The sequence below is a fragment of the Alligator mississippiensis genome, chromosome 5, assembly GCF_030867095.1.
Source record: "Alligator mississippiensis isolate rAllMis1 chromosome 5, rAllMis1, whole genome shotgun sequence".
Classification (NCBI taxonomy): domain Eukaryota; kingdom Metazoa; phylum Chordata; order Crocodylia; family Alligatoridae; genus Alligator; species Alligator mississippiensis.
Window position 1 is genome coordinate 138790720 of NC_081828.1, and position 14103 is coordinate 138804822.

At 40.6% G+C, this 14103-nt stretch overlaps 1 protein-coding gene and 1 non-coding gene across 3 annotated transcripts in view; one reads left to right on the forward strand and one right to left on the reverse strand.

Annotated features, from left to right (window-relative positions):
- CPNE4 (copine 4) overlaps nt 1–14103 on the forward strand; it is a 356741-nt gene that overhangs the window by 194820 nt on the left and 147818 nt on the right. For both annotated transcript variants that reach the window (XM_014602596.3, XM_059728790.1), the window contains one exon: nt 9839–9910. In XM_014602596.3, the coding sequence (XP_014458082.1) occupies nt 9839–9910 (72 nt within the window). The remainder of the gene's footprint in view (nt 1–9838; nt 9911–14103) is intronic.
- Nucleotides 10746–10913, reverse strand: LOC132251086 (U1 spliceosomal RNA). The gene has a single exon (XR_009462887.1). It is a non-coding gene; the product is annotated as a U1 spliceosomal RNA (small nuclear RNA).

Sequence of the window (14103 nt, forward strand, 5' to 3'; positions counted from 1 at the left end):
AAAACTCATGGCTATCAGGAGAGGTCCCAGATGACTGGAAAAGGGCAAGCATAGTGCTCATATTTAAGAAAGGGAAAAAGGAGAACATTCTCACAGGCAAGCTAAGGAAGTATGGACTGGATGAATGAACTGTAAAGTAGATAGAAAACTGGCTGGAGCATTGGGCTCAGAGAGTAGTAATCAATGGTTCAATGCCTAGTTGGCAGCCGGTATCAAGTGGAGTGCTCTAGGGGTCATTCCTGGTGCTAGTTTCATTCAATATCTTCATCAACGACCTGGAAGATGGCATAGAGTGCACCCTCAGCAAGTTTTCTGATGGCACCAAGCTAGGGGGAGTAGTATACACTGGAGAGTAGGGCAAGGATTCAGAGTGATCTAGGCAAATTGAAGGATTGGGCCAAAAGAAATCTATCTCATGAGGTTCAACAAGGACAAGTGCAAAACCCTGAATTTAGGACGGAATAATCCCACTGGTACAGTCTGGAGACTGAATGGCTGGGCAGCAGCTCTGCAGAAAAAGACCTGGGGGTTACATGGGACAATAAGTTGAATATGAGCCAACAGTGTGCCATGGTTGCAAAGAAGGCTAACGGCATACTGGACTGCATCGATAGGAGTGTTGCCAGCAGGTCAATGGAAGTGATTATTCCTCTCTATTCGGCACTGGTCACATCTGGAGTACTGTGTTCAGTTTTGGGCCCCTCGCTACAGAAAGGATGTGGACAAATTGGAGGGAGTCCAGTGGAGGGCAATGCAAATGGTTTGGGGGCTGGGGCACATGACTTCTGAGGAGAGGCTGAGGGAACTGGGATTATTAAATCTAGAGGAGAGAAGACTGAGAGGATTTAATAGCAGCCTTCAACTACCTGAAGTGGGGTTCAAAAGAGGATGGAGCTAGACTGTTCTCAGTGGTGGCAGATATCAGAACAAGGAGCAATGGTCTCAAATTGCAGCAAGGGAAGTTTAGGTTAGGTATGAGGAAGAATTTTCTCACCAGGAGGGTAGTAAAACTCTGGAAAATGTTACCCAGAAAGTTTGTGGACTCTCCATCCTTGGAGGTTTTTAAGACCCGGCTGGACAAAACCTTGGCTGAGCTGATCTAGTTGGGGATGGTCCTGCTTTAAGCAGGGGGTTGGACTAGCTGACCTCCTGAGGTCCCTCCCAACACTAATTTTCTATGATTATATGATTCTACTGCTGCAGTAAAAGATATTACCAAATAGACCTTACTTCTTTCAGCTGTTGGCGAGGTATGTTTCTCCTAACATTATAACTCACATATTGCAATGAGATGTGATGCTATGTTATATGCTAAGAAGGTGGGTCTTGAATGAAAAACCTGGAGAACCCTGGTACTTTTCTAAGTCATGTTGATAGCATTCTTCTTCCTGATTCAGTACTAAATGTTATGTCTGCTAGGCACTGATCACTTATATTCACTAAAACTCCCACCATATTTTTAACAAAAGAATCTTAGTTCTAATCTCTTGACAAGATTAGCCTCTTGAAATTCTGCCTGCCTAACAAGAAATATCGATATAAGTAGTACACTGGCATGAATTCAGTATTTGTAGCTGTATACGGAATGTAGACACATCAATGTACAGTTCATATTGCAATGTGATTTATGTAACAGAATAATAGATAGCCCAGGAAATGTTTGCTACCTGTAGCTAGAAAGAAAGGAGACAAAGCTAGCATGATAGCTACTGATATTTTACTTTCAAAGGTTTTGTCTCACTATGCACAAAGGTTGCTTTTTTAAATAAAACAAGTACATCTTTTGATGATTACATTTTTTAAGAAAAAAGAAGGAATATTTAAAATATTTTTCTTCTTTAAAGACAATAACATAATTGAATATATTTTTTGAGCAAGACCCATGGAAAGATCCTTCTGTTTCTCTCTCCCCCCTCCCCCATCTTCCCTTTAAGTGCTTTTCTAATGTAACAGTGCATGAATGTATCCCATGCAAAAGTTAGTTGGACATGAATACAGTATTCTAGTTGTGGATGTTAAAGTTCAACCTGAAATCCTGCTCATTTCTTAACAGTGCTGCGCATGGTCTCCCTAGCACATGTTATGACTGAATATAAACTGTAATTTCTTATATAACTTTACACGCATGCAATTATTGTCCTGTATGACAGCAGTTAAGTTTTCCACCAAGTATTACCTCATGTCAAATGTACTTATCAAAACTCACATTTAATAATGTGATATTTACTCAGCTGAAAAAGCCAGAAGACACAAACATAAAGATATTATACTGTGCTACTATGTCAGTCCTGTGAGGTTTACATTATACTTATCTTGAATTTGAATCCTACTCATTTTAAGCAGTTGCAGCTTTGTCCAGGAGTGCAGTCTTTGTAGAGCAATATATCGTGAAACTTTCTAGACCCAGAGCCATTTGGGAACATGTATTTTCAAACTTGTTTAAGAACAAAGCCATGAAAACAGTTCAACAACATGAAAAAACCCAAATTTAGCATTTCTAGCTTCAGTCCTAATTTTAGTTACCTGAGTGCAGAATTTCTAATTGCAGTGTGTTTCTAATCAGAGTTTAAATATGCAGTGGAACAAATTGGTCTAAAACTTTACAGAGCTAATCGCTGTTGGGGTGAGACCAAGCATAGAAAATGTTACTTCCAAAGGAGGAATAAGCAGCTGAAAAGTTGAAAATGAACAGGCACAATTGTGGAAGTATGTGAATGTATCCTACGCTACACCTCAAATCAGAGTGGAAAAAGCATACTGTTGCTGTACTCTTCAACTCCAATGAATGAAGGTTTCTCTTAATTCACTTTCAGCCAGTGCAAGTCCCTCTGCTCTCACATTAGAGAGAAGCTAAAAGAGCCATGATTACGCTGGAATTAATTTAAACTCTGTTTAATGGAATATTCAGCATAAGAATAGTGAACTGATAGACTGCAGATTATAACTATCAGGCTAACAACATAGGGCCTGATTTTTAAAGATATATAGGATGCATAAAGATATACATGCACATGCTTATGAAAGTCTGCTTAGGTTCTAAATGCCTATTAAGAAATCTAAATATCTTTAAAAATCTGGGCTATGTGTTCTACAAAATGACGGTAGTGAATTCATTACAAGGCTAAATACTATAATTTATGGGACATGAATGACATAAACCTTGTACCACAACTGACCCAGAGTTCAGGAAAATTGTTGCATATAGCACTGTCCTTACCCTTTTTATGTTAACCATTTGAAACCCCTAGGTCATCCTTAGGAAACCTGCTATAGTCTTCCTTGTTATGTAAACATTGCAACATGGTCTTTGAAGTTATTAGGTTTCCATTTCTGTACAGATCTTACAGGCTTCTGTTCATGCAATTGTTTGTATGTGTTTGATGCTCTGTTTTATGTATTGTATCTTTTACATAAATCATTGCATCAGTATTTGGAAAATTTAATTTAAAATGTAATTTATTATTTATTTAAATAATTATTCTAACTACATTTTACTGAGCTACAGACACCACACACGGAGTCACTTTTAAACCATTTGCTAATATCAATAAGATCTTTCCAACAAGACCATTAATACCCTTTATATTATTGTAGTGGGCACTGATATTTTTCAGTGTCCTGTCCTGACTGGCTGATTGCTATCCTGCTGGAAATCAATAGCAGAAAGGCCCTTCATTTGGCTCTAAGTATGGAAAATGGAAATGTTATGAAAAACGTAATCTGTTGGTGGGGAAGGTAGATATAACCATAGAATTGAGACCACCTGAGAGGGAAAATAAGCATGGGCAGTTGTTAGAGTTGAATCAGAATAATTAATGATTAATTTAAATATTGGGGTAGCATCAACAACCATTAAGATTTTTATTTGGGGAATTGTGTGCCTACACCAAAAATTAAGTTGGTGGAAAGATGATAGCAAAAGTGTACTACTTTTTCAGTGATAAGCATTAGGCATATTTTATAATTTGGTAATCCCTTCCCTGGTCTAGAAAGTTGTACAACTAAAACTGCATTAATATGGTTAAAGCAGTAAAAGTGCATCAAGCCCTCCAATGTGGCTAACATCATAAAAAATGCTATATATTGGTACAGTCATACAGCAAGGGCATAAATCAGTAATCTTTGCATCTCACAGCTAGTAAATCTTTTTTCTTTTTAATATGGGTATCTCTTGAGCTTTAGATGCCAGTTTGATTAGTTGTGACTTTTAGTGCCTTGCTTCAGAGGTTCTATCTTGGCATATGTTAAAAGTGATAAAAGTGATCTTAGAATTTTATCAAAGCTACTTTTGAGCACATCTTAAAACCACTGCCATCAATGCATAGCTTGGCAGATTTGGTGTTTTCTTGTCAAGACAGGATCAAAACTCAGGAAACAGGTTTAACAGGGTAGGTAAGCAAACACAGCAGAGCTAAACAGTAGATGGAACAAGGCTTGCACAAAATTCCATGTGTAAATAAAAACAGAATATAAGAGAAATGATTAGGCAGCCAACAAACAATGTACATGTGGTAGAAACCTGATAAGTAGAAGAGCAAGACCATTAAGGAGGTTTATCACCTGTGAAGTGCAGAGATTTGTGAGTGTGGAGGATAAGGGAGGGGGGATTCTTACTTGCTTTGGGGATTTGCAGCCTCAACTGAAAAGGGTGTGCATCCGTGCCACTGCACCCCTACTGGATCCTCCTCTAGACTGAAAAAACGTTGCTGACACAGAAGTAGAGTATAAGTGTGGATTCAAGTCCTGTTAAGTCTCTATTGTTTGGAGCTTGGGAGCTCATGAATGAATACTCTAAATCATACAATCACAGAGAAGTAGGGCTTGAAGGGACCTTCATAGGTCACCTAGTCCACCTCTCAACCGAGTCGGGATCATCCCTATCCAAACCATTCTATACAAATCTATTGTCTAACCTATTAGCAAAAGTAAACATTTAACCTTGACACAGCCATGAGTTATAACACCCTAGCCTGCCATTGGTAAAGAAGGGAAACACAAGTGGCCAATGTTCTGATGCTACAAGGGTTTTTTATAAACACACTTGAGTTATCCAGGGAAGAGGGTCATGTCCCACTACAGAAGAAGGCAAAGACCCCTACAGTCTGTACCAATCTGACTATGGGGTAAAATTCCTTTCTGATGGTAAATACTGTAATCAGTCTGTCCCTGAGTGGAAAGGCAAGACCCTCTAGCCAGGAATCACCAGGTTTATGGGACCCAGGAGCACTGGCACAACCCAATTAAAATCCCCAAAGTTGGTTGCAGGCAACACCCAATGCTTTTGAGGAAGACAAACCTTCCCTGCCCCCTCCCCAACACACATAGCAATAGGAGGGGGGAAAAATTCCTTCCTGGCCCCATATTGCAATCGACAAATCCCAGAAGCATAGGAAATACCCATAGTACAGGATAGGCATAACTAATTCTAGATCACCCCTGATCAGTGCTTACCCAAGCTCTTCTTGAGCACCTCTGTTGATAGAAATTATATAACTTCCCTAGGCAGTCTATTCCACTGCCTCACTGTTCTAAAAGTGAAGATGTTTTCCCTGATATCCAATCCAAAACTACTTTACTGCAACTTCAAGCCAGCGTTCTGCATTCTGCTCTCTGCAGAAGAGAAAAAAGATTTCCCCTCTTCTTTATGGCAATCCTTCAGGTGTTTGAAGATTGTGCTCATGTCCCCTCCTAAGTGCCTTTTCCACAGCTCTTCAGACTTCAGAGCCCTGCACCAGACTCTGGTATCTGTGTTTTAGAAAGAGAAGATTGACTTATTCTCTACACTTCTTTAGTTCCCTGTTGCAAAAACACATTTTTCTGTATAGCTTTCAGTTGGGAATTGGAAGTAAGAGTCAAACTGGAGCTATCTGACAAGCAAAAGTCCTATGATAAATGCCCTCCTTTTAGTCACATTGCAAGTTCAGCCATCTCTTTGTAACTCTGAACTTAAACAGCTGCTTCCTCCTTCAGTGCCTAAGGTGGAGGGGGGGGGGGAGGGAGGCAGGGAAGACAGGGGGCAGGAATTGTGCTTGGAAAGGAAAAAGGGGAATATTACCAGCTGGGGGTCTCTTTATTTGAGCAGCAGCTGCTATTGCAGTTACTTGTCTCCTAGCAACATGAGTTTGGGCTGCTGCCACTGAGGCACAGGTAGCAGCATGGGCTTCCAGAAGCTGCTTCTGGTGCCCCTTTTGCCCCCCACCCCAGGGCAGGGCTGTACCTCCCATGGCAACGCCTCTCAGGGGACCATCACTTTGCCTCCTACCCTCCAGATGCATCACTGAGCATGCTGTTGCTGCTGCTGCTGCTACCCCTGGCCAGCTGCACCAGCCTACCCTAGAAAAGACTCCTGGGGAAGAGGAGACCATATGAATGACCCCTTGAAGTCAGCACCTGGGGCCAGTGTCCCTCTTACCCTGCCGTACTTACGCTACTGCAGATAGCTAATACTTCCTATAATTCTGCTTGGGAATCCAAAATGTGACAGTTTCAGCTGTGCAGTCATTTTTCTCCACACAAACAAAAAAGGCAATTTATTGCTACAAAAAAAATGGATTTCTTGTCAATTATTTTGGTGATAGTCTACAAATCTTAACATTAATTACTATTTCAGGCAATGATGCAGGCATATAGCTGCCAGATGGATCCATTTTACTGGCCACTTGATTAACAGTGTGTGGGTGTTCACACACACATACACATATTTACATATGCAGAGTGTTCACTGTGGCAAAATGACACTAATAGCTCACAGAGCTTGTCTCATTAAAATGAGCTAATGATAAGATTATCAAAATAAATTCCTCTTGCTATACTTTGAGTCATGGAGCTGCCACATGAGTACAGACTCTGGTGTTTCAAGTTATTCCTCTTTGCAGTGCATCTTGGAACTTTAAATAATTTGTACCACAGCTTAAGTCCAGAAGTTGAGGAATAGTCCTGGGGGAAAAACTCTGATCTTCCCAAAGGAGACTGAATAAGGATAAACAACTGACCATGGGTATGACAGATTGTTGATTTTTAACCAAGTTCAACTGCACATCAGTGATTTAGATGGTACATTTAAGGAAATGAGTGAGGGCATATTGGCAGGAAGAGAATTTTCTGTCTTCATGCAGAAGATACACTCTTTGTTCCATCATTCACTGAACCAATAATTTAATAATATTTTGTACTTCTACATCACTTTTCATCTGAACATTTCTGACAAGTTTTTAAAAAAGGTAAGGCTCACAGAAATCACTAGAGATCAGTGAATTTTCACTTGAACCCATTTGGCAGACAAGTAAACCAAGAAACAGATGTCTGCTGATGTAAGCAGATGTAGTGAGTAATCATTGAAAGAGTTTGACTCTGAAGTGCACTGCGAAACTCCTGCTGTGACATGGCAATCTCATCTGCATTACTTGTACTCATTGAACAAACCTCATACATGTAGAGAATTATATCAGTGATACACAAAAGAGAGAATTCATGTCAACACTTTCTATTATGCCAGCCACTTTTTAAAATTATGAATGTTCTTGCTGCATCTTATCAATGACAATTATTATGACTGCTGCAGTAGATGTACTTGTTATTCATGTCTGACTTCAATGGGCAACTGCCTACCCAAGTGACTGTAAGGCTAAGTACAGACAGTCAAAAAGCCTAAGGCTAAATCAATTCAATCTTTGCGGGTTAGTCTAAGCTGAATAGATTGAACTGATAAGCAAGTGAACAGACATTTGCTTTTGATTCTGGAAATGCAGCCACATGCCTGCAGTGGCTCAGACCAGAAGCCAAGGGGCACTAGACCATGTCACCATGCTTGGCTGGAGCAGATAGCTTGGGCCAAGGCTAGCCCACCCACCCTGCAAGAGGAGGTTTGCAAGGGAGGTGCAAAGCATCCTGACATGCTGGGGGACTGTGCCTTAACTTGAATATGGAGGGGATCTGGGACAAGTTCAATAAACTGATTTAAACTAAATCAGTTCAGTCTGATACTACATCTATCCAGTTTTATTTTACACCAATTGTGGCCATTTTGAAATCAGTTTATGTGCAATGGATGTCTGTTATGTTACAGATTTGAATTGGTTTCCAATCACTTATGGGCTAGGGACAGACATTCAAAAAGCCTGAGCCTGAATTGATTCAATCTTTGTAGATTACTCTAACCTGGCTAGGCTGAACCAGTTTGTAATCACAAAGGTATCCCCTCTGGAGTGCATAAATGCAGGCACATGCTTGCAGTGGCCCAGGCTAGAAGCCAGGGGGTACTAGAGCAGCCCTAATCTGCCTGTTGATTAGCTCCAAAAAGCCTGTCTGCCTTTGTCCTCTCCCATAGCACGGACCATAATGTGGTCTGCTAGGTAATGCTGAGATGTGTCTGTGTAAAGCAGAGGGGTGGGGGGAATAATTCCTGTTTAGCAGGGAGAAGCCAGACAGATGCCTGCAGTCTCTGCCGGAGCTTCAGCAAGGGAGCAGAGGGGAGAGGCCAGCCCTGCTGTGGAGCAGAGAGCCCCACCCAGCCCAGGGAGCATGCCCGGATGCTGGAGGAGTCTGGTTTATCTTAAACCAGCAAGGGGTCTGGGACAGACATTGCATAAACCAGTTTGACCCAAATCAGTTGAGTCTGATACTACATTCAACCAGGTTTAATTCAAACCAGTTTCAGCCATTTTCAAACTGGTTTATGTGCATTGAATATCTGTTCTGTTACAGGTTTAAACCAATTTCTGATTACTTGAACTGGTTTATGTCAAATGTCTGTCCCTAACCATACTGGTTTATGTGTAATTTCTGTCCCTAGCCTAAAAGAACAGCACTATTTTTATGCTAGGGCTAGAATAGATCTCCGGAGGTAATCTAGTCTAACTCCCTGCTCAAGGCAGAATCATCCTAGCCTAAGCCATCTGAGACAAATATTTGCTTTGCCTGCACTTATAAACTTTCTATGACAGAGATTCTACAACATGTCCAGATAATCCATTCCAGTGAATAACTACTCTCAGAGTTAGAAACTAGAAATTTAACTTAACATTTAACTTAATATTTAACTCAATATCCCTTGTAGCTATTTAAGCCCATTGCTTCTTGTCCTGTCCCCTGACTGGAAGATGGAAAAATGGAAAATTCTCCCAATCTTTGGTTGCTATATAGGTTATATTTTCTAGACCCCTAATCATTTTTGTTTTCCCCCTTTCACTTTGTTTACTCTTTTCCTGAAGTGTGATGCCCCAAACTGGGCACAGCAGTACAGGTGTGTGTCACCAGTGCTAAAGAGAAAAGCAGAATAATTTCTAGACACGTGCATTTGACATTCCTATTAACAGATCCCTGTATGCTATTAGCTTTTTATGGAACACTATTACACTGCTTACTCATACTCAGTTTGCAGAAAGTATAACCCCCAAGTCCCTTTCTTCAACACTGCAGCCTAGCCTGGCATCTTGGTAATTATCCTCTGGGGTCCCTTCCCCTCCAGCCCTGCCACAGACACGCACACAATGCTACATTGTAAGCTCTGACAAAGGGAACATCTTTTAGTTCTGTGCTTGGACAATGTTTAGCACAATAATTTCCTGTACTAATACTGGGCTTCCATTAGCTACTGTAATACAAGTGGCAATAGTAGTAGTAGTAACAACAACAACAATAAAAATGTATACTTTGGGGCACAGACTATCTACTTTGTTATTTATCTGTACAGTGCCTAACACAATGGGAACCTGATCCCTGATTATGATTCCTATCCGTTACCACAGTATAACTAATTATTATTATCAAATATAAATCAAATCACATTCTACTTATTTACTACAGAGCTTAATTATTCTTTGTTTTGGTTCTTGCACAGATTGTTTCACAGAGGAAACTCTCCAAATCCTTACTGAAACATGGGAACACAGCAGGGAAATCATCCATAACAGTAAGCCATGCTTAAATACATTTTTTGTTGTATTTAAAAAGATCTAATGTGACTAATTTTCCATAAAAGCATCCTGCAAAGTTGTCAGTCTGACCCTTAATTGAAAAATGTTTGGATCCTTCTGATCAATTTAAATGTTTTTGGCAAATATTTACAATACGCAAATGACAAGAAAGTAGTGTGTGAAACTTACAAGGGCTGTGAAATGTATCTACATAAAGGAATCTGTTTTGTGGGAAAAATGTCATTTGATTACTTCTAATCCAAGCTCTGAATCCTCTAAAAATGTACTTAATCCTTCATTTTGTAAAAACTATATTTACTCAAATATTAGACAAAGTCTTCCCCCTAATCAGCATGGGAGGAAAAACAACCCTATCATTTATTTGCATACAAAATACCTTATGGAATGCATTGTCTATCATTTAACTGCTGCCAAAAGCAGTGTGTGCACACTAATGGAAACCAACTAGGAAGCTGATTTAAATGCACCCAGCACCGAGCATGACTATAAAACACATGGCCCATATTGGGCAAACATTTTTTTTTCTTTTTAAAACTTTGTTTCCAGGGCCAAATCATAGTTCTGAATTATACTGGGCAAAGCCCACTAGTCAAGTTCCAAATTTTGACTGAGCAGAGCTCACTTGTTCAACTGTGTGTGTGGTTCTATACTGGGCAAGTATCCTCTCTCTCAGACCCATCAGCCTTGGGCTCTGGATACTCTCCAAATCCATGGCAGGCATCCTACGTGCAAGCCCCAAGCTTGGAGACATTGGGGTTCAGAGGCTCCTAAGTCTCACTTGCTCCTAGTCAGAGGGCCAAGGAGTAAGCCAGGGGAAAAGCATGAATGTAGTCTCCCATTACCCCAAAATTGTGCAGTCAAGTTTCCTGCATTTTAGAAGCTCACAGGGATCAGCCTGCCCCAAGTGCAAGGTATAGGCCTTACCCTGGGAAAATTACCTTTGGGGTTATGATATCTCCCCTGACGTTGGGCAGATATACTGATGGAAATCTACCATAAGTATAAGTTAGTACAATCCATCTGAATAAGATATATGGTAGTGTGCATTGTGCTCATTCCTCTTCAGCGCAGACTCTCTTTCAAGTCATGATGAGCCACTACATTGAATACATTTTTACTTCCTCTTCACTCCAACAGCAGAGTTGCACTTTTCTTTCTCATTTGCAATTATTTCTGTTTCTTCACCAGCCTTAAACATCTGGCAGTCATCACCAAACAGGTCCTAAACAGTTCACCCAGAATCCCTCTCTCACCCCTCATCTCAGCTTGTCTCATACAGTTAGTGTGGCCCCACCCATCTTGAGGTAGAGCTGGACCAAGTTGTCCTGCATCTTATCTGCATATACATTTTTGGAGGACCCCAGGACTTTGACAAGAACAGCTGATTTCAGTCATTAGTGGTGGGCTAATTAACACATGGCTCCTTTTGTGGGGGATATTTGAAGTACCCACACATACTGAGCTGTGCTGAACTATGGGGGTCACTATAGCTTGAAATATTGTAGACTGCCTTTGGCTTTGTACAATATCACATATAGTTTACTTGGGGGCAACTGAACCCCAAGCTTCTGGGCTTGGGCCTGCACGTGGGATCCCTGCTAAAGGATTTGGAAGTTTCTGAAGCCCCAGGCCTGGGTGGAAGATACTTGTCAGTGGCAGGGCCACCTATGGTTCCTGAATGATTCAAATGGATTTGGACCTTATTTAGCTAATTTGACCTGGAACACGAAAAATTTTCCTTAAAAAAAAAATAAAAAATGTATATATTATATATACTATATAAGGAGGCACAAAAGTGCTGTTGCTCTTTAACAGTGTGTTTTTGGATTAATTAAATATATTAATTTGCCTGTATGTGAATTATTATAGGTAAGTTTATTTCAAAGTCAGTGGGTGTGTCTACATGAGATGCTAACTGTGTGCTAGTCTAATAACACTGTGCAGTAGGGTGCCGGGCAAAACCCATGCTAATATGCTACTACTGTACAGCTTCTGTATGAAGGCGTTGGCAAAATTAAAGGTGTTTCACTTCTGTCTGTTTTCTGATTTCTAAAATCAGATTGATAGATCATATAATGTCATAGACTTTTCATGCCAAAGCAGTGGAATATTAATGCAGTGATGTAGAGAGAAACATTTAATGTGTGTTGGGGAGGAAAAAATCATTAAGCAGTTGGAAAGGGACTTTTGACTTGTTTCTAATATTTTATTAAAGCCTTTGAATTGCTATCCAGCTTTTTGTAATAGTTAACTTGTTGCAGTGAAAATTTGAACACATTATAGAGGGTACAAAATTTGGGGAATGAAGCCTATGAAAATGAAACTATAATTATCAGCAAAATTACCTATGAACAGAACAGGTTCTGAGCTTGTGCATACAGTATACTGTATACATTTATATGCATAGACACAAACTCATAAACACCTTGAAATGTGCACAACGCTTACCACTTACAAGTGGGAATCTCTCTGGTGAACAAAAATGCTAAACTAACTGTTTTTGAAGAAGATGAAGACATAGAAATAAGACAAGAACTCTATGCTGGTATAATTTACTTAAATCTGATATAAAATGACCCATGAGAATCAAAAGTTAATCTACACTGTGTAAGTTACACTGGTGTGTACGTATCATTTGTCCAGTTCCATCATGGGGTAATCATTTGGTCTAAGGCAACCAGATTTTACCTTTTCCTTTGCTACCAAGTACCAAGGCACTGTAATAGCCACTTACTCTGAGCCATTGCCCCATAGCTGCTCATTTGTTTGCTCCAGATCCTAGTGTAATTTTCATCAGTGTACAAAGCCTATGTAATTTATGCCGCTACAAATGTGTTGCTTGTTCAGAGCCTTAGATGATTGGTGTGATACTTCAAGATTCTCCAGTGAAACATTACATAGAAGAGGTTTATTGTTAAACCCAACACTGAAAAATGCAAATTTTGTGAAGCCAGAAATTTTTCACAAAACAACATTAGTCCAATGAAACAACTAACTTAAAAAAAAAATTGGTTGCAAAATGTTTTACGATTCCCTAAATGGGTTCCGTTTTGATATTGTCAAATCAGGAAATACCATTTTATTAAGTCACAATAATCTTTCAGTTTGAAAATGTAGTAAAATTACACTAAAGGAGTTTTAAAAGACTAACATTAAATGAATATTATCTGACAATTATTAACATGTGGATGTGGAAATACTGAGTTCAGTGAAGGGCCCCAAACTAATCCAGGAACTGAAAAGCAAGCCTTATAATATGAGGCTGATAGGATCAGCCTATTAAGGAGAAGGATAAAGTGGCTGGATCCTTGTGTATTGGTACTTACACATAAAACCCATAGTTTAAAATGAAGGTTTTCAGTTTTGCTGACAAGTGCATAACAATGTCCAATGGCTGGATGCTGACTAGAAAAATTCACCTGAGAAATGAGATGCTAGTTCATAGGGGTGAGGCTAAAACACTGGGATATCTTAACAGTCAGTCTACTTGTTTCCCTGGTGCTTGAAGTCTTTAAATATCTTTCTGATAGGTAAGCTTTAATCCAGGTTGGGGCTAGGCATGGGCGACTGGTGCCTCCTGAGTCCGGGGGGGGACACCTGCCTCCCCAGCAGGCAGTCAGCGACTTGGGGGGTCCCCCCATGGCTGATACCACCTTGGGGGGTGGGGGGCATGGCCAATCCCACTGACCTGCGACTGGCAGTGGCGCGCCGCTGGCACTTCCAGGCATGCCACTGGCACTTCCAGGTTGGTGGGATTGGCCACGGAGGGACCACTTCTCCTAGTGCACTCTCTGGCCGGCGCTCTCGAGGGGGGCACCAGCACTCTTGCCTGCCCCCCTGCCTGGGAAAGCTGCTGTCAGGGGGTGCACCAGTGCTCTCAGGGGGTACACGTGCACCTCCATGTACCCCCTACGTGTCGCCACTGCGGCTAGGTGTTCATGGCTGTCTCTCCTCTCCTGGACTATATGAATCTCTTAAATGTATTCTTTCTTCCACAGCCATGGGGAGAATAAGATTTCCTATTCCTCATAACACTCATACCACTTTCAGCTCTGCATTGAGACAGTGATTAATCAGATCTTTTGCTTTACACTTTCTGTTTGTTGCTTGTTAGGTCAGAAAGGATTTTTTATCTGTGGAGCAAAATTGGTCAGATGTATAGCATGGG